The sequence below is a fragment of the Mirounga angustirostris genome, unplaced genomic scaffold (assembly GCF_029215605.1).
Source record: "Mirounga angustirostris isolate CCGP_5_RB_7025 unplaced genomic scaffold, mMirAng1.0.hap1 SCAF_6, whole genome shotgun sequence".
NCBI classification, from domain to species: Eukaryota; Metazoa; Chordata; class Mammalia; order Carnivora; family Phocidae; genus Mirounga; species Mirounga angustirostris.
The window spans coordinates 26,028,355-26,050,790 of NW_026991714.1; the positions used below are offsets into that span (position 1 = coordinate 26,028,355).

At 54.0% G+C, this 22,436-nt stretch overlaps 1 protein-coding gene across 5 annotated transcripts in view; it reads left to right on the forward strand.

Moving 5' to 3' along the window:
- PIK3C2B (phosphatidylinositol-4-phosphate 3-kinase catalytic subunit type 2 beta) overlaps positions 1 to 22,436 on the forward strand; it is a 63,703-nt gene that overhangs the window by 15,734 nt on the left and 25,533 nt on the right. For 3 of the 5 annotated variants that reach the window (XM_045876979.3, XM_045876977.3, XM_045876978.3), the window contains exons 2-12: positions 6,693 to 7,725; positions 10,995 to 11,095; positions 11,715 to 11,869; positions 12,195 to 12,315; positions 15,177 to 15,288; positions 15,456 to 15,535; positions 15,887 to 15,950; positions 17,423 to 17,569; positions 18,190 to 18,223; positions 19,564 to 19,759; positions 20,792 to 20,914. In XM_045876979.3, the coding sequence (XP_045732935.2) occupies positions 6,781 to 7,725; positions 10,995 to 11,095; positions 11,715 to 11,869; positions 12,195 to 12,315; positions 15,177 to 15,288; positions 15,456 to 15,535; positions 15,887 to 15,950; positions 17,423 to 17,569; positions 18,190 to 18,223; positions 19,564 to 19,759; positions 20,792 to 20,914 (2,078 nt within the window). In that variant the 5' untranslated portion in view covers positions 6,693 to 6,780. Of the gene's footprint in view, positions 1 to 6,692; positions 7,726 to 8,993; positions 9,587 to 10,994; positions 11,096 to 11,714; positions 11,870 to 12,194; positions 12,316 to 15,176; positions 15,289 to 15,455; positions 15,536 to 15,886; positions 15,951 to 17,422; positions 17,570 to 18,189; positions 18,224 to 19,563; positions 19,760 to 20,791; positions 20,915 to 22,436 lie in introns of those variants that run through there. The other 2 variants (XM_045876981.3, XM_045876980.3) reach the window with 2 other exon arrangements.

The window sequence follows — 22,436 nt, forward strand, 5'->3', positions numbered from 1 at the left end:
GGGGCTGCCCCCTGGAGTTGTGCAACACCGTAGTAGTGACCCCAGCTCTCTCTTCCTGGATGGGCTGCAGAGACCCCGGCCCTCACCACCCCACCTCTTCCCTGGGACCTACGTGAATTTTTTTTTTTTAAGGTTTTTTTTTTTTTTTTAAGATTTTATTTCTTTATTTGACAGAGAGAGACACAGCAAGAGAGGGAACACAAGCAGGGGGCGTGGGAGAGGGAGAAGCAGGCTTCCCGCTGAGCAGGGAGCCCGATGCGGGGCTCGATCCCGGGACCCTGGGATCACGACCTGAGCCAAAGGCAGACACTTAACGACTGAGCCACCCAGGCGCCCCTACGTGAATTTTTTCCAGAATCCCCGGGAGCCCTTGAGGACTAAGGGAACAGAGCAATTTCTAATTTGTCAACCCAGCAGAGGCTGGGGGAGAGGGAGCTAAATTGGGAAGGGGAGGGGGAGGCGGGAATCTGATTCCTAAAATGCTTTCTGTCTCCCCACCCGTCCCAGAAACTGAAATTTGGGGCTTGAGTTCTTCGAGGAAGCCAGCTCGCTCCAGCTCCAGGTTGTTGGGAATGTTGCTCCTGACTTCTGTCTTTCCCCCCTGCTGCGCGTGGCTGCGCTCTGTACCTTCACTCCACCGTCGGGGGTGGCTCTCCTGGTCCTGCTGCTTGTCCGCCTCCTCACCTCAGGTCCCTCAGCATCAGAGTGAGCAGAGCCAGTGTGGCCCCTGGCGCGGGGGACCTGTCAGCAGGCTGGGCCTCCTTCTCTGCACGGCTGACACGCAGTCTGGTGGAGTCCTGGCCAGGCGCCAGGGGACGGTGGTTAGAGGGGGGTAGCTCGGCTTTCCTCGTCTGAATTCCAGTTTTGGAAGAACCTCAGGAGCCAGGCCTGCTGGATCGCCTGTGGGCCTTTCTTCTCTTTCCTCCCAGGGCTAAGGCTGCTCTGGGATGTGACTTTGGAGTCCTCTGAGAAATTTGACTCAAGGAAACCAATGGGTTAGAATCAGAGGCCCAGAGCTGGAAGGCATTTTGTGGGGTGGTCTTGTCTGTCCACCCACCCTGTCCTTACAGATGCCAAACCCAGCCCAGTGAGGTGATACCCAGTCCCGTGTTTGTAGGACCCAAGGAAGGGCACCAGCTGCCTCCTGATCACTGGTCTTATGTCTAAAAACCCTTTCCACCAGAAAGTGCTGTCTTTCCATCCCATTTCAAGTACGTTTCTCAAGAGAAATGAGGTGAATTGGAACTTAAGGAGCGTAATGGTGGTGGTGGTGGGGTGACAGATCCATACCTATTTAATTTTGAATATACTATTTTAAGACTGTATTTGAGGTATGTAAAGGGTACTATTGGGAGCATAAAGAAGCAGCCCTTAGTCCAATCTGGGGGTTCAGAGAAAGCTTCCTGGAGAACGTGATGTCTGAGCAAAGTCAGCTGGGTGAGTTACTTGAGTCCCACATGCTGAAAGCAAGAGTGATTTGGGAAGGGCATGCCCAGGGGAAGGAAGATGTTGAACAAAATCAGGGAGATATTGAGTACCTGGCAATGAATGGCTGAGAGGAAGATAGGGCAGGTGATAAAGGATTTGTAAAGGAAGCAAATAGAGAGCTTTTGAAGGGGTGGAAACAGGGAGTGGGATGATCAGGTTTACCTTTTAGAAAGAGCCCTCTGGCTGTTCTGGGGAGAATGCCTTAAGCATTCTCCTTAAGGAGGGGCAGATTAAGAGGAAGAACTGTTAGGAGCCTATTACAATAGCTTAAATGGGAGAAGATAAGGGCTCAATGAGGGCTGCTGCCCTTGGGATAGTGGGAACGACTAGATTCGGGAATACTCATGAGGAAAAGTCGCGAGGAAAAGTCGCTTCACGAGGAAGACTGATGACTGGCTGTGGGGGCCAGGCAACGGACGAATCTGGAGTGGCTGTCGGGTTTCTAGCTGGGGTGACGACTGGCTGGTGCCCTTTGCTGAGGTGGGGAACCAGGAGAGAGGAGAGGTTGTGGGAAGGGGAAGGACAAGGTGGTAGTTCAGTTGTGGACATTTGGGGCTTGAGATATGGGTGGGCATATCAACTTGAGGGGCGAGACACCCCTTTGGATATGCTCTGACACATGAGTGGAATGAATAGGAGATGAGAGACAAGGTTGCCCGAGCAGAGGGTGTAAACGGTGGCTGAGAATGGAGTCCTGAGCCAACACCAACATTTCAGGGGTGGACAAAGGAAGAGCAGGACCAAGAAGGAGGGGGAGAACAAGAAAAGAGTAGTGTCACGGAAGCCAAGGGGTAGAGGGTTTAGGGAAGAAGGAAAGGGTCTAGAGAGCGAAATGTAGTAGCCATGTCTGGGCAGATAGAAATGCCTGTGGAGGGGCACCTGGGTGGCTCAGCCCCGTAAGTATCTGCCTTTGGCTCAGGTCATGATCCCAGGGTCCGGGGATCAAGCCCCTCGTCTCCCTGCTTGGCGGGGAGTCTGCTTCTCTCTCTGCCCCCTCTCTTCCTGCTCATGCTCTCTCTCACACAAATAAATAAATAAAAATCTAAAAAAAAAAAAAAAAAAAAGACCTGTGGAACTGGATGGCCCTGGGCATTGTTGCTGGGGCAGTTTTCGTAGAAGGATGGGGACAGAAGCCAGATTACAGTGAATTGAAGGGTAAATGGGAATTGAGAAAGTTCACGTGTCTTGTGCTCTTGTAGAGCTTAGCTGGGAAGGAAGACAGAGAAGGTACTGGCTAGAAGGCAAAAAGGCAAGAGAAAGTGCTTAGGGTGTAGGGCTTTTTGTTTTGTTTTGTTTTGTTTCATTCTTTGTTTTTAAGGCTAGAAGCAGCCTTAACATGTTTATGTGCTGAAGAGAGAGACCCCAGTAAGGAGAAGAGGTGAAGGTACAGCAGAGGGAAGGGAAGCTCATGGGGCATCCTCCTGGAGGAGAGCCAGTGAATGGGGCAAGAGCACAAGAAGGTTGTGTACCTCAGCAGGAGGCAGGAACCCACTTCCTCTGAGACTGAAATGAAGAAAGGGAGACTGCATGCAAGTGTGGATAAATTGGTGTGTAAGAGAGGCAGGAAGTTAGAATATTTCCGATGGCTTCAGTTTTCCTCTTCATAATGGTGCCTGGCGGAAGGAAGGCAAATCTTTATTTATTTATTTTTTTAAGAGAGAGAAAGCACGCATGCAAGTGGGGAGTTGGGGAGGGGCAGAGGGAGAGGGAGAGAGAATCTCAAGCAGGTTCCACACCCAGCGCAGAACCTGCCATGGGGCTCCATCTCATGACCCTGAGATCATGATCTGAGTCCAGATCAGGAGTTGACAACTTAACCAACTAAGCCACCTAGGCGTCTTTTTTGTTGTTGTTGTTGTTGTTGGTCAGATCTCTGTTTATTGCAGAGAGAAAATGGATGGAATTTAGGGTTAAAAGCATGGATGGAAAAACAATGGAAAAGAAATGCCTTCTGTTTTCAGTTGAATAGGGGTCTATAAACTTGTTTCTAAAATCATTTGATTTGTTATTATTATTATAGTCATGAGTTGTGTATCATGGGTCTGGTCCTGCAGGTTAAAAAGCCTGATGCAGTGCCCAGTGAAACCCAAGAAGAAGCTGTTCCTATGAGCTTTAGAGCCATACCAGAGATGGAATTACCAAACCCAGACAGAGCCTCCAGAAAGGAAAGATTTGGGATCACACTGGACTCAAGGGTGGCACAGCTCTACTCCCTGTGCCTTGTGTTCAGCATGTTCAGGACAGAGCAATTGTTCCTTCAGCCACCCATGACTAGAAGAAGGAATTTCTATTACCCTAGGCCAACCAGACCCAGAAGGTTCTGTCAGAGGTCCCACATCTGAGTGGAGAAGAGGTAAAGATAAGAGGGACTCTGTTCCTGAGGTCACAGGCCCTGTGGCCCTGGGACGGTGTGTCATATCCCTATGGGCCTTGAGCTCCAGGGGAGCAGCGCTGAGCCTGGGGTCCCAGAATCACTGTACTAATTAATTAGCCTCAGACACCGACTAGAGCGCAGAGATGCTCAGGGGCTGAGTTGCCCATGGGAACAGAGGCCCACCCCCCCACTCCCCCCCCCCGCCCCCGGGATTCCTGAGCATCAGCCTCATCCCAGGACAGCAGGTGTTCAGGGCACGTCCTGCTGTCCTGGTGGCAGGACCCCAGTCACACTCGATGTCCCTGGTGTTCACTGCTGATGGGAATGCCTCCTGGAGATTGTGACACCAAGGACAGCTGGGTGAGCACAGGTTGACCTGACTTCTGGAAGGACAGAGAAGCCCAGAAATGGCAGAGTCCAGGAAATTGTGCAGCCAGAGAGGAGACAGCCGTGTGTGTGTGTGTGTGTGTGTGTGACCAAAAATGAGGCCCCGAGTCTTAACACTCTCTGGAATAAAAGGCTTGGTCCAGCTTGAGCATTTATCTGGTGTCTCCTGTCTAAAGTACTAGGACCTTTTCCTGGGACCAGTTTCCCAAGTCCCAGGAGCTGTGTTCTGGGTTTCTCCATCTGCTCATCCAATTCCTTTGAATTTCAAATGGTAAGACTCCCTCTTACCCTCTGGAGGTAAAAAGTAATCTATAAGAAGTTGTTGAAGGGTGGACAAACTCCACAGGCAGAGAGCCACTTGCTATGCCCCGAGACTGGGCTTGGGCTATTCAGTCTTTGGGGAACTACTTGCTAAGATTCTCTAAGCTAGCCTCAGCCCTCCAGGCCAGGGTTCTGAGCCTGGGCCTGACGGAGACACCAGAGTCCTGGGCAGGCACCTCAGGTCAAGGGATACCTTTGTCCTAACTCATTTGGGACCTGCTAGAGCTTGCCGCCCGAGTATCTACCTGAACCTTTTTCCTTCTGATGTTTTCAGATTTCTTTTTTTAGGAACAACATGCTTCATGTTGATTACCTGCTGGGTAAAGCCGTACAATACAATGAATCATTTTTGGGAATTGTATGAAATCGTGAACTTCTTGGCTGCTGGCGCTAAGGGTCAGAAGTGGCCACTTCACACTCGCCTCCCCCAACCTAATCTGAACCATATACACACAGAAGTCTGTGGTTCTCAGCTTCGGCTGTAGACCAGAACCTCCTGGGGTTTTAAAAAATACCACTGCTCTACCGCAGACCAATTAAATTAGAATCTCTTAAGAGTACCCAGGCATCAGCACTTTTAAAAAGTGCCCCCGGTGTTTTTAACGGGTAACCAAGGTTGAGAACTGCTGGGCCAGGCTAGCCTTGTCCCGACAACCGTTCATTCAGTGCTATCTTTGTGTCATGGCCTCTAAAGAAAAGGATACCAACTCTGGAGTGTGTGAAGGGGGCTGCTTGCAGCCAGGACCAGCTGGCCTGGGGGTCCTGCCTTCCTGCCCGGCTTCCTGAGGGCCAAGGGGAATCCATAAGGCATGCCTGTAATCCATCAGGTACCCGGCTCTCACCTGTTGCCAGGCTTTGTTTTATTGCTCATGTTGGTGTATTTGGGGAGGATCTTAGTGCAGTCTGAGTGGTTACAAGGTCTGTTTCATTGGACTCTCTTTCACTTTATAGCTTTATTGAGGTATAATGGACATACAATAAACTGTACCTATTTAAGGCATACAATCCGATTAAGTTGTGACATATTTATATAGCCGTGAAACCATTGCCACAATCTAAGGAATATATTTGTCACCCCCAAAAGTGTCCTTTAAGCTTCTTTGTCATCCATCTCTCTTTTCCCTCCTTCCCAGATAACCACTGATCTCCTTTCTGTCACGGTAGATAGTTTTCGTTTTCCAGGATTTTATATAAATGGAATCCTACATATTCATACTTTTTTGTCTGGCTTCTTTTACTCAGATATAGTTATTTTGAGATGCATCCATGTTAGTGCATGTGTCAGTAATTCATTCTTTTTCGTAGCTAAGTTAGTGTCATTTTGTCGACATAATCACATTTTTTAATTCATTCCCCTGTTGATGGACAGACCTGGGTTTCCAGTTTGGGGATATGACAAATAAGGCTACCATGAATATACGTATGTGAGTCTTTGTGCAGACATGTGCTTTCATTTTTCTTGGATAAGTGACTAAGAATGGGATAGTTGAGTCATATGGTAGGTGGATGTTTACCTTTTCAAGAGGCTGCCTGTTTTCCAAAGTGGGTGCCCCACTTCACATTCCCCACCAGTGTATGAGAATGGTCCTCTTTATTTTATTTATTTGTTTGTTTGTTTTAAGATTTTATTTATTTATTTGAGAGAGAGACAGTGAGAGAGAGCATGAGCAGGGAGGAGAGTGAGAGGCAGGTTCCCTGCGAGCAGGGAGCCCGATGTGGAGCTTGATCCCAGGACCCCCAGATCATGACCCGAGCCAAAGGCAGACACCCAACCAACTGAGCCACCCAGGCACCCCAAGAATGGTCCTCTTTAAACGGATCGAAGAGCCCCTGTTTCCATCTTCTCTTGGCTGATGCAAGGTGCCTCCTTCTTTCCTCGGGATACACGGGAGAGAGAGGAGGGTGGGAGCAAAGGACCAGACATCTGTAGATGAATGGAAAGGTGGATGGATGTATTCAGTAGAGTTGTATTGGTATCTCTCTTTTTCTCCATCTTTTTGTTTCTTTCCATCTGTTGTAGCCACTGGAGAAGCAGGCAGCGGCCCAGATTATGTCACCCAGGTCACATTATTAGTTCAAGTCTTTTTGTGGCTGAATGATATTTTTAACCCCTCACCTGCAGGTGCCCAGACACCATGCCAGAATCCTGTACACCTGACACTGGGAGGAAGTAGAAGACTTCCTTGTCTCCTCCGCTCCCCGTCCTCACCATGTCTTCGACTCAGGGCAATGGGGAACACTGGAAGTCCCTGGAGTCGGTGGGCATCAGCCGCAAGGAGCTGGCCATGGCCGAAGCCCTGCAGATGGAGTACGACGCGCTGTCCCGGCTCCGGCACGACAAGGAGGAGAGCAGAGCCAAGCAGAACACAGACTCCTCTCTCATCAGCTGGGAAGAGCCCGTCCTAGACTTCTACAGCAAGCCGGCAGGAAGGCAGAAGGACCTCAAGCTCTTACGTGGTCTTTCTGGCTCCGATCCTACCCTCAATTACAACTCACTCTCCCCGCAGGAAGGGTTATCCAACCACTCTACCTCCCAGGGCTCCCAGCCTGGCCCGGATCCCTGGCCCAAAGGCTCTCTGGCTCGAGACTATCTCTACATCTTTGATGGTTCAGATGAGGGGCTCTCTTTGTCGCCGGGGGACATAGGACCGGGGGACATAGATGGCTCTTCCAAGAAACTGTCCCCACCTCCTCTGCCTCCCCGCGTCTCTATCTGGGACACCCCTCCGCTGCCTCCCAGAAAGGGGTCTCCCTCATCCTCCAAGATCTCCCAGCCCAATGACATCAACACGTTCTCTTTGGTAGAGCAACCTCCGGGCAAACTGCTGGGGCGTTGCATCCTAGAGGAGGAAGAGGAGCGGGGGGGTGGGGGTCCGGGACGCCTCCTGGGGCCTGTGGACTATGACGGCATCAATGATGCGATCACGCGGCTCAACTTGAAGTCCACCTACGATGCGGAGATGTTGCGTGACACTACCAGGGGCTGGAAGGAGGGCCGGGGGCCCCTGGACTTTGGCGGCAAGGACAGTCCTGGGAAACCCGTGGCCCGGAGCAAGACCATGCCCCCTCAGGTGCCGCCGCGCACCTATACCTCCCGCTACGCCAACGGGAAAAATAAGACCCCAGGCAAGAACCGCCGGATTTCCGCAGCTCCGGTGAGGACCTCGTTGCGTTCCTTCTGCTCTCCTTTCCAAGCGCCATTCGGGAAACAGAGTAGTCCTTCTTTCATCTTTGTTGTTCCAAATCCAAATCTGCTACCCACTCACCCCGTTAGTCCTCTCCTCCCCTCTGCCCCTGTCTTCTGGCCCCTGGGCCCTGGCTGGGGAGAGGAAGAGGGGCACCAGGAGAGATGGGGCTCCTTTTCAGGGCTGAGTTTTGTGCCCAAACAGCGCTTGCGGGGGGCAGGTGTTTTGGAATCTTGGTTCCTAGCGTGTGCTCACTTCCGGAGGTAAGGATGGTACTGGGCTGAGGGGATTCGTGGGGACTCTGTGGCCAAATGGCCTTGTGGACTGGAGCAGGTTGCTTCTGCTTTCTGACCTGCTTTGCCCAAAGTGCTGCGTGGTGATAGGCTCAATCATGGCATTAACCAGTGTTTAGTGCTCGCTGGTCCCCAGACCCCGGTCCAGACCCCTCAACAATCCTGGACTGGATAGTCCAAGGCACACAGCTCTGGTCTCTCTTGTTCCAAAGCTTGCTGGTTCTTGCTCACTGTCTTCTTCTGTCTCCCTCTGTCTCTCAGTCTCTCCGTCTCTCTGTCTCTCTACCCCCTCTGTCTCTGCCTTTCTCTCTCTGTCTCCCCTCTGTCCCTTTGGTTCTATTTCTATCTCTCCCTCTGTCTCTCTGCCTGTCTCTCTCTCCTTCTCTCTCTCTTACTGTGGGGAACTATACAGAACAAGATTTACCATCTTGGCCAATCTGACGTGTACAGTTCGGTGACATTAGCAACATTCACATTGTTGCCCAGCCATCCCCACCGGCCACCTGCTTTCACAGTGAAAATATTTAGAAAAGATATGCAGTGTGACAATGATCATTTTGCTTTTATCCGTACACAGTATAAAATAGCAAAGTAGCCACACGGAAGTATGGGGTAGGTTCCAGGACAGCTTTGATCTTTTTTCTGGTTTAAAAGAGTGTCAGCAGCATCTCCATGGGTGGGACCTGAGGCCACTTGGAGTTTCACCCTTGGTTCTGGAGGCCCTGACCCCAGAGGGAGTCAAGAGGTATCTTACAGCCAGTGGCTTCCGTAGGAACAGCATTCCACTTCATTCCATCCCTGTTTCCTCCTTATCCATTGTCTAAGAGACATGGGGGCTTTCCCGCCCTGTGTCCCAGCAATTGGGATCCTTCACAACTCTGGGAAAGTCACGTGGTCCTTCCTTCCTGTGCTTCTGCTAAGAGAGTCCCCCAAAGCAGAATTGGCTTCTGGGAGAAGTCACGACTCTGGAGCTCAGGGCTTTTTAAAGGCCCTGCTCCGAGAGGTGGGGCTGCTCCCGCTATTTATAGGGACAGGGAGATTCCTGTTCCCAGCTCCCAGTTCCTCACCCAGAGCGGGGCCTGCTCAGAGTCAGGTCACCCGGGTAGGTGGTCACCTCTGTTGCTCCCTATCTCTCTTGCCTCCTTCCACCACCGCACCCTTCCCCTAACCCTTGCATGTCACCAGGGTTCTGGAGGGAGCTTGGTCCAGAGTGTCCTTGAAGAAGCTAGGGCAGAGCAAAAAGCTCTTGCCAGTTCTTGGGGTGGGGGGGAATGCGGCCTTGGTCGTCCCCCCCTCAGCTCGGGGTGGGGGCTCATCCCACCGGGCAGGGGGGCCTCTCGGACCATCGGCCCATCCCGCCACCCCGCCTCCACCGGGCTTTCAGACAGAGGGACCCTCCTTATCCCAGGCCTGCGGAGCCGGCTCTGGAAATGGTCGGCTCCATATGCCAGCCTGGTGCCCCCGCTGCGAGCCTCTGTCCGGCAGACCCCCCCAGCCGGCGTCGGGTGATGCCACCAGGGCCTGCCAGCCGCGCAGACGTAAGTGGCTTTTGTTTTCTTACGGAGCCAGGGGGTGGTACTGAAGGGCATGGAAATGGCCTTCAGTAGCCACTCTGTTCTCTATCCCCCTCGCCTTCCCCTCCTCTCTCTGTCTCTCTGTCTCTCTGTCTCTCTGTCTCTGTCCCCCCTTCACTTTTGTGGGTTAATTGCTGACACTGGCACTGTTGCTGTGAGTGGGACACAGGCTGGAACTTGGCAGAGCAAGGGCCTCACGTGCCAACCGCCCCTGCTGCGCCCTCCCCTCTGTACCCCTCCACACTCACCCTGGGAGCAAGGCTAATGAGAGGGGTCACTCAGAGGAAACAATTTGGATATTCAGATGAGGTGCTCAGTGGCTGCTGTGGGGCCCTGGGGGCCGGGAGGACAGGAGGACAGGAGGACAGCCAGCGGGGAGGGCGAGAGGTGAGGCATTGCTCCGAGCCCAGGCCGCGCTCCCCGGAAGCAGCTGCTGGCCGTGGCCGCGGTACCGGATGCAGGCTGGGCTCCATCTGAACTGCAGTCCCCGTGGGCTGGCCTGTCAGGCAGGAACCTGCCGGGCCCCAGCTGCCCCCGCCACTTCCTCCTCCCTAGGGCCCCTGCTGCGGGCCTCGGCCTCGGCCGAGAGCTGCCAAGGGCTTCTTTAGCACTCGCCCTGTGCTGGGAGACAGGGCGCGTCTCGTCTGCGAGAATCCCCCCCACCACACCCAGGTTCCCGGGTAGAAAGTGGGGCCCAGGCAGGCTCCCCGACATTCCAGCTGAACTCTCTCGGGAGCCAGGAGCAGCTAAGCCTTCTCCAGGTTCTCTCCTGCCCAGAAAGCCGCTTTGATGCTTTCTTCCTCAAATCGCATTGACCGAGAAGGCACAGGCCGGAGTCACCGCCTCCATCTGAGGGCTCTCGGTCTCTCTCTGCTTTGGGTCCCTGGGGCTCGCTGTGGATGCTGAGGCCTTTGTCCCGGGCCCAGCTTCCCTGGGCACTGTTTGGGCAACCCACTGGCCCTGGACCCCACGTGAGATGGAGACAAATAGCTGCCACACCCATTGGAGCACCCCAGAAAACCAGCCCAGGGACCGGCAGGGCTGCGTGCTGCCTAGCCGGGGCTGAGCTTGTTAGATGCTGGCCGCCCCCACCCCCGCCAGGAGGGGAGGTTTGGCCACATTCTTGTCCATTCCACCCAGACTTCCAGCCTCCGCCAAGGCTGCAAGTTCTCTTTTTTCCCCCTTGGCTCCCGGTCTCCTAGGACAGCAGATAAAGATATTCCCGGATTTCCCACATTTTCCTGTGCCCCTGAATGTTCAGTGCTTAAAAAGCCTCTACACCCAGAGTTTCAGGGTTTAGATCTGGGAGCAGCCTGTGGGAAGGGGGTGCCCTGAGGGAAAAGGCACTGAGTCAGCTGCTCTTCTCTTAAAGGTGGACTCGCGGCGCCATGCTGTTGCCAATGGCCATGAATTGTTTGAGGTCTCAGAGGAAAGAGATGAGGAAGTTGCTGCATTTTGCCACATGCTGGATGTGTAAGAGTTAAAGAATGGGGTGTTGGGGAGGGCTCTGGGGGCTGGGGAGGAGGGCCAGCCCACTCAGAACTTTTCTCTAGGAAGGAAGAAGAGCCATATACAATCAATCTCAATTCACGGCTATGGGGTATTTCCTACAATAGGTGTTTGTGGGCTTCTTGAAATCTTAGAAGTTTCACATTTTGGGCAAAGTTTATCAACCATTGATCCAACAGACAAATTATCCCAGTGGCTTCAGGCTCGGTTGCCCTCAGGAGCAAATGCACCCTGGATGGAGCGAAGAGTATATTACCTGGAGCTAAAAGAGAAAGGAAATGGAGCCGGGAGAATTTCCCACTGAATTGAGCACAGAAAGCTTTGTCACTGTAGAACTTAGAACTGTCCCTGCCATGCAGCGGGGCTTGGGAAACATTTTGTAGCTGTAGCAAATGTATCAAGAACATGGCTTCCCAGAGCTGCTTCCCCACTGCCCCAATCCCGGGCTGCAGACCTGGAGGGCCGGGCTGAGCAGGGACAGAAGGGACCTTGGCCTCAGGGTGGAAGGGTTCCAGCAGGTTTCTTCTCAACTGCTCTCTTCTGAAGGCACAGTGAGGATCCTTCTCCCTCTCTTTCTGTACAGCCTTCGATCTGGCTCTGACATCCAAGACTACTCCCTCACCGGATATGTCTGGAGTGCTGTCACCCCGAGCCCAGAGCACCTTGGGGATGAGGTCAACCTGAAGGTGACCGTGTTGTGTGACAGCCTACAGGAGCCACTCACTTTTACCTGCAACTGTAAGTGGGGAGGACGGATGAGCATCCTTTGAGGTGGAGCAGGGATGGCTGTGGTCTGGACTACAGGATCCTTTGACCTCAAGTCCCACCCCACCTGTGGCCCTGAGGGGCAGTGGGGATGCTCCTCTGGGGGACTGGCTCTGGGGCCAGCTTTAGGGGCCCACGGTCATTTTCCCCAAGCCCAAACTGTGTGTTCGCCTGCTTTATCTGGATAGCCGTGGTGCTGGAGAATGTTTAGCCAGGAATAGGGCGATCAGCGTGGGGATGCTGAGCCCCACCTTCCCCGGTTCCCCCCATCATTGCTCCCCTGCCCCACCCCTTACAGGTTCTTCCACTGTAGACTTGCTCATCCACCAGACTCTGTGCTACACCCACGATGAACTGAGGGATGTGGACGTGGGGAACTTTGTGCTGAAGCCCTGTGGGCTGGAGGAGTTCCTGCAGAAGTGAGTGAACTGTGGGGAAAGCGGGTAGGAAGTGGCACCTGCCTTTGGCGTGGTAGGACTGTCAAGGGGCTTCCTCGGGGTGGTGCTGGGCTCACGGCCTGGGGCTGGCAGCCCCTCCCTGATCCGATGGCTGCTTTCTGGGCACACGCACAGCCACGTCGCACTTTCCCCAGGCACTCTGTCTTCCAGCAGGGCTGGCCGGCTTCTGAGCCAAGTCTGCTGTGGAAAGAGCTTGGAGCTGGGACCAGGCAAAGACTAAGTCATATCTGCTTGCAGACGTCTGCGTGTGGAGAGATGTGGGTGTGGGGCCGAGGGGCGGGGAGGGGACTGTCAGGGGCTACTTCTCCTAGATTGTGTGTCTTTATGGTCAGGGGCAGATGGAGGACTGGGCAGAAGTGCCCTTGCGGAACTTAGGGGAAAAATTACAGTTGCTCCCTCTTCCCCGTTTCCCTGCCAATAAGCCTTTCCCCCACTGGCATGTGCAGCTGGTTATCCAGCAAAGGCTTACGTCCAGCTCCTCTCTACCCAGTGCCCTGGGCAGCAGGCAGCCTCCTAGAAAGTCTGATGTGGACCAGCTACAGCTCTGCCCCTTGCACTGCCCTGGGGCTCTGGGTGCTGGGGTGGGAGTGGGAAGGAATACACCCTTCTGGGAGTAGGGCTGTGGGCAGGCTCTAGAATCAGCCAGAAGGCAGCAGATAAGGAAAAAAGAGATATGCTTTCCTCCCCAAGCCTCTGGCTGCCTACTGCCCACTTCCCCTGGCCACGCAAAGAAAGCAGGCCTTGGCGGTGGGGAAAGGAGGGGCCTGGGTCTCAGTTCTTAGGAGGGCTGGATGAGCACCACCACTGGCTCGAGATGCAGGGATGCTTCACCAAAGGCCAGAGCAGTTCTTGACTGGTTTCTTTCACCTTGGGGAAAGGAAGGGCAGGGCCCTGAGTGGCACCGCCCCAGGAGCACTGTTCAAGTGTGTTCAATGTGTACTCACCTTCCGTAGAGGCGTAAGAAGGGGTCCTAGACTCAGGGTCTCCTGGCAGAGAGCACTCCAGGCACTGTTGTAAGGGAACAAGGGGCGTAATGGATCACACCAGTATGGCTGGTTTGGGTTCTAGCTTGCCACTTACTAGTTGTAAAACCCTGATCCTCAGTTTCTTCCCTAAAACGTAGTAAGGACTGCATGTAAGAAGGCCGCAATGAGCAGGGAAGGACCAGCCCAAAGGGAAGAGAGATGGGGATCCAGATCAGCTGGATACTGTCCTAGTCCTTGAGCCCCCAGGGCCAAAGATGGTAGACAGGCTATCAGGTTCTGACTTCCTGCGAAGATCTCGCTGGAGTGTTCAGTGTGAGGTGCAACCGGATCAGTGGTCCTAGGGTCATGCCCCTCCCACTCTAAGCTGAATGCACACAGAGGAAGGCCTTCCACAGAGAAGGTCAATTAAGTCCCCAGGGGACCCCAGTGTCCATGACTCATGGTCCCGAAGCTCCCCTCTTCCACGGAGGCTCTTCTCTTCCCTCCCACCCAGCAGAAAAGCCTGGACCCCTGAGTACCAGACAGCTGCCTTGGGTGGGGGTGGACAGACCCTCTGGGGGTTCCAGAAAGCTGCTGGCTCCCAAGGAAGCCCTGTGGTTTCCTACCCTGGCTGAGCAGGGGCTGATGCTGAGGGGGCGTGGTAGGTCCAGGATGCAGGCTGCTCTCAGATAAGAACCTTGAGACGGTCCCAGGGGAGGGCTGGTTTCCTGCTGCCTCCCCCACCCCTACCACACTCTTCCTTCCTCCTGGGGCACTCCCACCAGACCCCCCTTGCCCAGCCTCTCCACCCCCATGGTTTAGCTCCAGCTCAGCCTTGGCAGGTTGGGGCCTAGATCTGAGGCTTGGCCCCTCAGGATGTGAAGAACCCCTTCAGTCCCAGCTGGACCCAGACCGGTCTCAGGCCGCCACCTCTTGGGTTGCTGCACAGACTCCTCCCCTTTGCTCCTCTCCTCTCCCCTCCATTTCTGGCCTAGATTCCCAGCTCTGCCGAGGAAGGAAGTCCCTTTCCGGCTTCTGTTACCCAGCTGCTGGGACCCGGCCCAGGCCTGCAGTGCTGGTCTGCAGGACAGACTCCCTCTGCCCCTTCTCCTGGGTTTCCTTTCTGATTATGATGTGATTTGGGAGGGAGGAAAAGGCTGGGTCACAGAGGGACTCCCGAGGCCTCCTCTGAGACTCGGGTCAACAGGGTCTCCTGTGTTGTCACTCAAGCAGTGAATGGCCTGCAGGTAGGTGTTGGTCAGGAAGTCTGTAGAGATGTGTGTTGTATTCACAGTCGGACAGGACCCATGGATGAAGGGGTGAAGAGATTTTTTTGGGCTCGGGAATAACAGACCTAGAATCTTGGTGGGTTTATTTGGTTGGCCTCAGCACCCCAGTCGCCGATGGTAAGGGGGTGGGAGACTGAGCACCACAGGGTGGGAAGAGTGTCGCTCAGTGAGCTCCATTCCCCAGCTGGAGCACAGGTGACTTCCAAAGTTCCTGTATACCAAAGCTGAGAGAATGGGGTTTAATCAACGCCCTCCCCCGAGAAGTCTCTGTACCCAACTCCCTCCAGAAGGCCCACCCCTGGAGCAATCGGTGATGATGATACAGATAATAAATGCCTAGGAAAGTCAGCGTTTATACAGACCAAGGTTACGTGTATTAGGTGGCTTTTCTTTAGACAGACTTCTGTTTTTTCCCCTGAGCTTTACAAGGACATTTTCCAGGAGCCCAGGTAGTCCCCCCCTTCACTGCCCGCTTCCTCTTATTTCTCTCTCCCCAAGGTTAAGGTATACATCTCCCTTCCCACTGAGTGCCCGGGGTGTTAATGGTCTTGTCCCCCTGTTCCACCAGCAAGCATGCCCTGGGCAGCCACGAGTACATTCAATATTGCCGCAAGTTTGACATCGACATTCGGCTACAGATGATGGAGCTGAAAGCTGTACGCAGTGACCTGGCCCGGACGGTTCGTGCGGGGTGGGGCGGGGGGGGGGGGGTAGTGGATGGCTGCACAGGGATGGGGAGGTGGGGTGGGTAGAAGGTGATACAGAGCACATTCAGTGGGAGTAGGGTAGGAGCGCCGGGTTATGATAAAGGTACCGCTCCTCTCTGAATAGGATGCTTCTTACACAGGTGAATGATGACCAGAGCCCCTCCACCTTGAACTACCTCGTCCATCTGCAAGAGAGGCCAGTCAAACAGACCATCAGCAGGTGAGCGTGGGTGCCATCTTGGATGTGGGCCAAACAGGAACTGGGAGGGGACCCCAACGGATAACTTGCTTGCCTTTCTGCCAGTGCCAGGGGTTCTTACAGGTGTCTGGGATGAGACCCAAGAGTATTCTAGGAGGAGATCCCCACTCTAGGGTGTGTTACATCTCTTCCCTCTAGTACTTTGCCATCATTCTCCAGGTGAGGGGTGGTGAACCTATAGAAAGAGTGGGAACCCCTTTAAACTAGAGCCTGAATCCTGAGCTGTGGGGAAGGAGGGAGAGAATGGGTCTCCCAGTACCTTGGGCCTGTCCTGACCTCTCCTATGACTTTTCCCTGTCCCCAACTCCCCAGGCAGGCCCTGGATCTTCTGTTCGACACATACCATAATGAAGTGGATGCTTTCCTGCTAGCTGATGTGAGTATCCATCGTGGGGCTGGCCCAGCTGCCCAGAGCTCCTCCCCTGCTTTCCCAAAGTCATCCTGGGATCAGCCAGCCCTAAAGGGATCTGGAGTAGACATTGAAGATCTATCAGCAGAGCACTTCTTCCCATTCCCCTAGCCCATGGGCAAACCAAGGCTGCTGGCTGTTGGGCAGTTGGCAAGAGGGGTTCTGCTCCTCTGTGGAAGCAGGTCAAGAACCATGCCCTGATCCCTGTCTCCGGAGTAGGGCGTCTCCAAAGCTAAGGGACATAGAGATGTCCCCCCGGCTCCTGTACTTGAATGTGCACCAGAATGTGCATCCTATGAGCAATGCCCAGGAACCTCTGATTTGAGACGCTCTGATGTGCTGGAGTCACAGGTAGGAAACCGTCAGGAGGTGAAGGGTCCCAGAGGTAGGCAAGGGCCGGGACTCTCCTCACTTGGATTCTCGTGGAGTTTTAAGCTGCGAAACCATGTGAATAAACATTTGCCCCAAATGTCATGAAGGTTTTAAAAAAAAAAGGACAGCGATCTTCAAAACTAATCCCTATCTCATGGTTCCAGTGCACAGTGGTCATGGACTCTTGCCTTTGGGGGAGTTGAGCATTATGTGTAGCTCAGTCCTCCACCCACCACCGGAATCCCTTCTCCGGCAGCCTCTCCTCCATGCCCACGTTTACCGGGATGAGCGGGAAGGTCTCTGAGCACCTTTTGTGTATGAGTCTGGCTCTATGTCAGTGGCTGCTGTGGGTAGAGAAGCATAAAGATTGTCTTAGCCTTTAGGGAGTGTGTGTTCCTGCTAGCAAGACAGGATAGTAACACAAGGCTGTTAGTAGACAGAACAGGGTGGTTATGAGTTCATCACGGGCTCTTGGAGAGGGATAAGAAGACCGGCCAGGGGGCTGTGAGAAGGAGCTGGGTGTTCGCCGGTCCATGATTTGAACTTCCGTAGGTAATCAGGACAGGACAGGTGAGGTGATTCCGAGTGAGAAAACTGCAGGAGGCCAAGTGCAGAGGAGAACGCATGGGTGTGGCCTGCCTGTGGTGCCTTGGCATCCCCCTGGAAGGTCTAGGTGACAATAAGAGTTGTAAGGCGGCCTGGGCAAAGGGGCCTGAATATGGTCTCCAGCTTCCTTGCTATTCCCTATGGATTGGTTTTATTAAAACTGCATGTCTCTGGGGGATGTATGTGTGTTATGTGTTTGTACAGTAGCTGCCAGAGGGAGTCTGGGAATCAGAGGAGGTTCAGGGAGGATGGGCGAAAGACCTAGAAGCCTGGGCATGGCTCATCTAATTCAAGAGGAGCGATTGTTTGCTAATGCTGGATGTTTGAAAATCAAGCATGGGAGTCCACTCTTACTCCTGAGGGTCATGAAGCCCTACTCCCCACAACCCGTTCCTTCAATAGTGTGGGTGCTGGGGGCTGAGAGTGCTCGCCTACCAGCCTCGCTGTGCCGCCTCCCATAGGGGGATTTCCCACTGAAGGCCGACAGGGTGGTCCAGTCCGTCAAAGCCATCTGCAACGCCCTAGCCGCCGTGGAGACCCCTGAGATCACCAGCGCCCTCAACCAGCTGCCCCCCTGCCCCTCCCGTATGCAGCCGAAAATTCAGAAGGTAACGGGGCTCAGAGCGCTAATGTGGGGGAGGAGGAGAACAGTAGTCACAGGTAGCTGGGTGACGAGGTGCCCACTTACTCAAAAGGTCCTCTCTCCACCTCCATCTTGCAAGTTTGGAATTTACCACAAGAGTTCTTGTGTCCCCTTTTCCTGAGGATGAGGGCAGTTGAGGGTCCGCCCCGGCACTGATTGCGAGGAACCCGGGCTGGCAAAGGCTTTATTCATCATCACCGAGGCATTGCCTGGTGCTTTGCATACCCGTCAGGGTGCAAAACCAAACTCTCCCCTGAGCCAGGGGCTCTGGGACTCCACAGTGGGGGCCGCATGCTGAACACACAGGGCCAGCAAGGTAGCCACCGTGACCTGGGCTGGAGTGGCCCGAGGGTGGGAGTGTCTCATTTGGGTGGACACGACTTTAACCTTGGTCTGGCTCCCTCTGTCCATCACGTGGCTCTGGTATAAACCGTGATGCGGTCTTCTCTGGGGATTCTCTCTCTGCGCCTCACATTTCAGGCCAGTCTGGTCCAGATGAGCACAGCTGTGGAAAGCCCTTCTTCCAGCTATGCCAAAAAAGGCCACAGCCCTGAAGCTCCCCTCCCTCTCCTTTTCCCCCAATAGGATCCCACTGTCTTGGCTGTGAGGGAAAACCGAGGTAAGGGAACTCCTCTCTGTCTTTATTCAGCGGGGGCAGCTGAAAATAGGTCTCTGCCCAGATTCCTTTTTCTCCCTGGCCCTTTGATTTATGGGTCCAGGTCTGCGTGCGTGTGTGTGTGTGTGTGTGTGTTTTCCAGCTGGAGAGCACATTTCTTTCCACAAAATGTTTTCTCATTATTTTTACTAGTTATTCCTGTGGTGTCCCTGGGAGATGGTGATGAGGCGATATACGTGGGAGGCTGGGGGTGGTGAGGCAAAATTAGCCCTGGGCTCCAGAGGAGAAAACTCTCACTAGGGTAGGGCTGTCATTATTCTTCAGGAGGCTCATGACACCTGTATTTCCAACTCAGAATGGGCCTGGGGAGAAGGTGATAAAGAATTTTTTACTAGGAGTGAGTCTTTCAAGCGGAACTTTGCTCTCTGGGATTCTTGGTCAGTGATTCCCAGTCTTTTGGATTCCATGAATTAATAACCTGCCCCACAATGCATTATTTTATTTCATTTTATTTTAAAGATTATTTATTTATTTGAGAGAGAGAGAGAGAGCACAAGCAGGGGGAGTGAGAGCAGAGGGAGAGGGAGAAGCAGGCTCTCCGCTGAGGAGCCTGATGCGGGGCTCGATCCTAGGACCCTGGTATCATGACCTGAGCTGAAGGCAGATGCTTAACCGACTGAGCCACCCAGGCACCCTGAACAAAGCATTTATTTTAAGGACCAACATAGAAATTGTCTGCTTTTCTTTTGCCAAGCAATGACTTTTAAATGATCATTTAATGATGATTTCCCACTATTTCCCAAAAGAAAAGACATTTTAACACAAAATAAGTAGCCCTATGTAAAAATAAGGAGAATGTTTAAAATTGAGTGTTGGGCGCCTGGGTGCCTCAGTCGGTGAAGCATCTGCCTTCAGCTCAGGTCGTGGTCCCAGGGTCCTGGGATCGAGCCCCGCATCAGGCTCCCTGCTCCGCGGGAAGCCTGCTTCTCCCTCTACTCCTCCCTCCTGCTTGTGCGCGCATGCACTCTCTCTCTCTCTCTCTCTCTCTCTCTCTCACGCTCTCTTTCTCTCTCAAAGTCTTTGTAAAACAAAACCAAGGAGACCCTGATATTTAAAACGGTAATAATAAAATTGAGTATCGTTTTGTGAGAAGCTCATGACATGATTCTGCTCTTTCCCCCTCATTTCACCAATGGCTGGGTGAACCTTGTCGTGGCTGTTGGAAACCGACTGGCATTTGGGGACTACTGCCCTGGGGTACACCATCCTCCCCAGTGCCATGGCAACAGGATGGGGCGCGCTGAGCCCTTGTGACCTTTCCTTCTGACCCGTTCCTTTCACAGAGAAGGTTGTGGAAGCTCTGACGGCCGCCATCTTGGACCTGGTGGAGCTGTACTGCAGCACGTTCGATGCGGACTTCCAGACGGCCGTGCACGGGAGCCGCAAGCACGATCTGGTCCAGGAGGCCTGCCATTTCTCTGGGCCCCTGGCCTTCACTGTCTATGCCACCCACCGCATCCCCATCACCTGGGCTACCAGGTGAGCCCAGGGCTGAATGTCCTCCAGGGAGCGAGCGGAGTGTGACTTTCAGATGGCTTCTCCCTGTCTGCGTGCAACCCCACTGTCCTGAGTGGACGGTCTGAGGCATTGTGGTGCACCAAGGGCCTGATGGTGGGGGACTGTGGGCAGGGACATCCCAAGGAGAGGCAGGAGGTGCCCTGGGATCGGAGAGGAGGCTGCAGTGGTCAGATCCTGCCAGGCCCCCTCAGAGCTGGTTGCATCGGCATCCCTGCCCCCCACCCGTCCCAGGCCAGCTGATGGAGACACTGCGACAGATGGCGGCTTCCCAGATTCAGTGCCTGCCCCAAGGCCAATGACTGCACTTCCCTGCAGATGCACAATGGGAGGGGGGTGGGGAGGTGGGAGATGACCCTTTGTGGGCAGTTCCCTAGGCCTGCACGGGTGGGTGGAGGGGGAGCCTTCATTTGGTAATCCTCAGCTCCTCCGCCTGGTCCCTGGCATCCAGGGCCTGGGGGAAAAGGCATTTGGCTCCACCTCCCTCCTTTCCGGACCCCCCCCCCTTCCCCCTCTCTCTTTGTTCCTCACTTAATGTATTCCCCTGGGCAATTGGCGGAGAACAAAGGAGGCAGCCTGGGAAACCAGGGCCTCCTCTGACCTCTTCTGTCGGGCACCTGTCACGAGCCACAGGGACCCCCATGTGTTGGCATTCACGTCGGCATATGTCGATTTCATCCCCCCCACCCTTGTCTCTTGTGCATGCGCACACAGGCACCCACCAACTGTAAGAAGGCGGCTGTGCGGGCTGGTCCCCAGTAAAGGGAGGAAAACCGTGGGCCCAGCATGGAGCCTGAAGGTGGGCGGAGGGATCCAGATCCAGTTGCTTCTCCTGAAGCTTTCTCAAATCCACTTTGACTTTTGTGTCCCGTGACCCCATGCTCTGGCCCCCAGGGAACAGGGAGGAGTCCTCACAGGAGAAATGGAGCTTGGCATAGGCTGGGTGACTGTGATGGGGTTTGGAAGCTGAGCGTCCTTCTTCTCTTTCTGTTGTAGCTATGAAGATTTCTACCTCTCCTGCTCCCTCAGCCATGGCGGGAAGGAACTCTGCAGCTCCTTGTACACCCGAAGGGCTCACTTTTCCAAGTACCTCTTCCACCTCATCATCTGGGACCAGCAGTAAGCCCTCCCCCTGGGCCCTGGGCCGCCCCTGCAGACCCCACAGAGGGGCCCACACCTGCAGTACACCAGGCCCCACCACGAACCCTACCTACACAGACCCTCAGCCTCTTGAGTCTCCGTTTCCTTAACCCTTAGATGGGGTCAAGTACCATTTCTAATGCACAAAGGCTCTCTCTGTAAACCATAAAGGATCGTATAAAAGTTCGTGGTTGGCTTTCATAATAATTCATCGTCTTGATCTTGTCTCCTTTTAAGGTTTAACTAGCTTGAGGGATTCTCATCCTCTCCCTTCTTCCCAAAGTTTCCATCTAATACGGAGAGGGGTTGTGCTTTTTTCCTTCTAGGAGGGAAAGGGCAGGTTGTCCAGAGGAAAGAAGAGTGGGCTGGGAGCCACAGGAATAAGCCTCTCTTTCTAGCTCTGTCTCTAGTCCTACATTCTCTTTGGCCTCTCTGTGCCTCAAACTGTAAAGTGGGGCCAATTGTTTAATTCAGAGGCCATTGTGGCATTGAAATGAGATAGAGTATAAATATAAGTATGAAACCACAAGCACAAGGTGGTAGTAATCAGCATTTATTACCAGCATTTGCTGTCGGGAAGGTAGGCGTCTGCCAGGCAGGGCAGGAGGGAAATGGAGGCAAGCACGTGTCGGCGGGGAGGCACTGCAGGTGTGTGCCCGCCCTGTGCCCTTTCTGTGCTGTGCCCTGCCCTTCCTCCAGACTGCCAGAAAGCCCCTTGTTTGCTGCCCCCAGCTTCACTTCCCCAGACTGGCTGTGTCTGAGTCCTTATTTGCAGAGCAGAACTAGAACTTCAATATTTGGAGTGCAGATTAGAGGCCGAGCAGGGTCCTCGGGGAGGCCAAGATTGCCAAAATAGGCCGAGGCAGAGTCTGTGCAGGCACTGCGAGAGGTGGGGTATTTAACAGACGGACAGCTGGGAAGGCAGGCCCTTCTCCTGTCTTCACACCTGTGTAAGTTACAGAGTAATAAAGCGGTACATAAAGCTTTCATCAAACAACCACTGGGGCCGGAGAGACTCTTTGGAGGCAGGGGATGGCTGCCTCCAATGGCTTTGGAGTTTCACCATCACCTTCCGCCCCGTGGGCCTCGATGACTTCGCTGCCAAGGGGGTCGTGCAATCAAGTGCTCCAACCCAGGCAGACCCCACAACATTGGCCCAAGCCTCTCTTCCCATAGAGTCTCAGCGGCATAGAGCCTGGCCTGGCCTGGCCTGCCCTACCTCGGCCTGCCTGCTCTGTGGGTCTCCTTCCACTCCCTGTCTTAGATTCAGCCTCGAATCCCAAAGGGCTGGTCCCTGCCTAGAGCCTGTGGAGATTTCCTCTCCGCGCTCCCCATCCCCATGCCCCACAGAGGCTCGTGGCACCTTCATGGTCAGGATCATGGCATCTGGGAGAAGACGCTACAGTGTAGGGTTCAGAGCACGGGCTTGGGCGCACTCACCCTAACTATAGGTGGAACCTTGGGAAGTAATAGGGCCTCACTTGTAGGGCCGTGTGAGAAC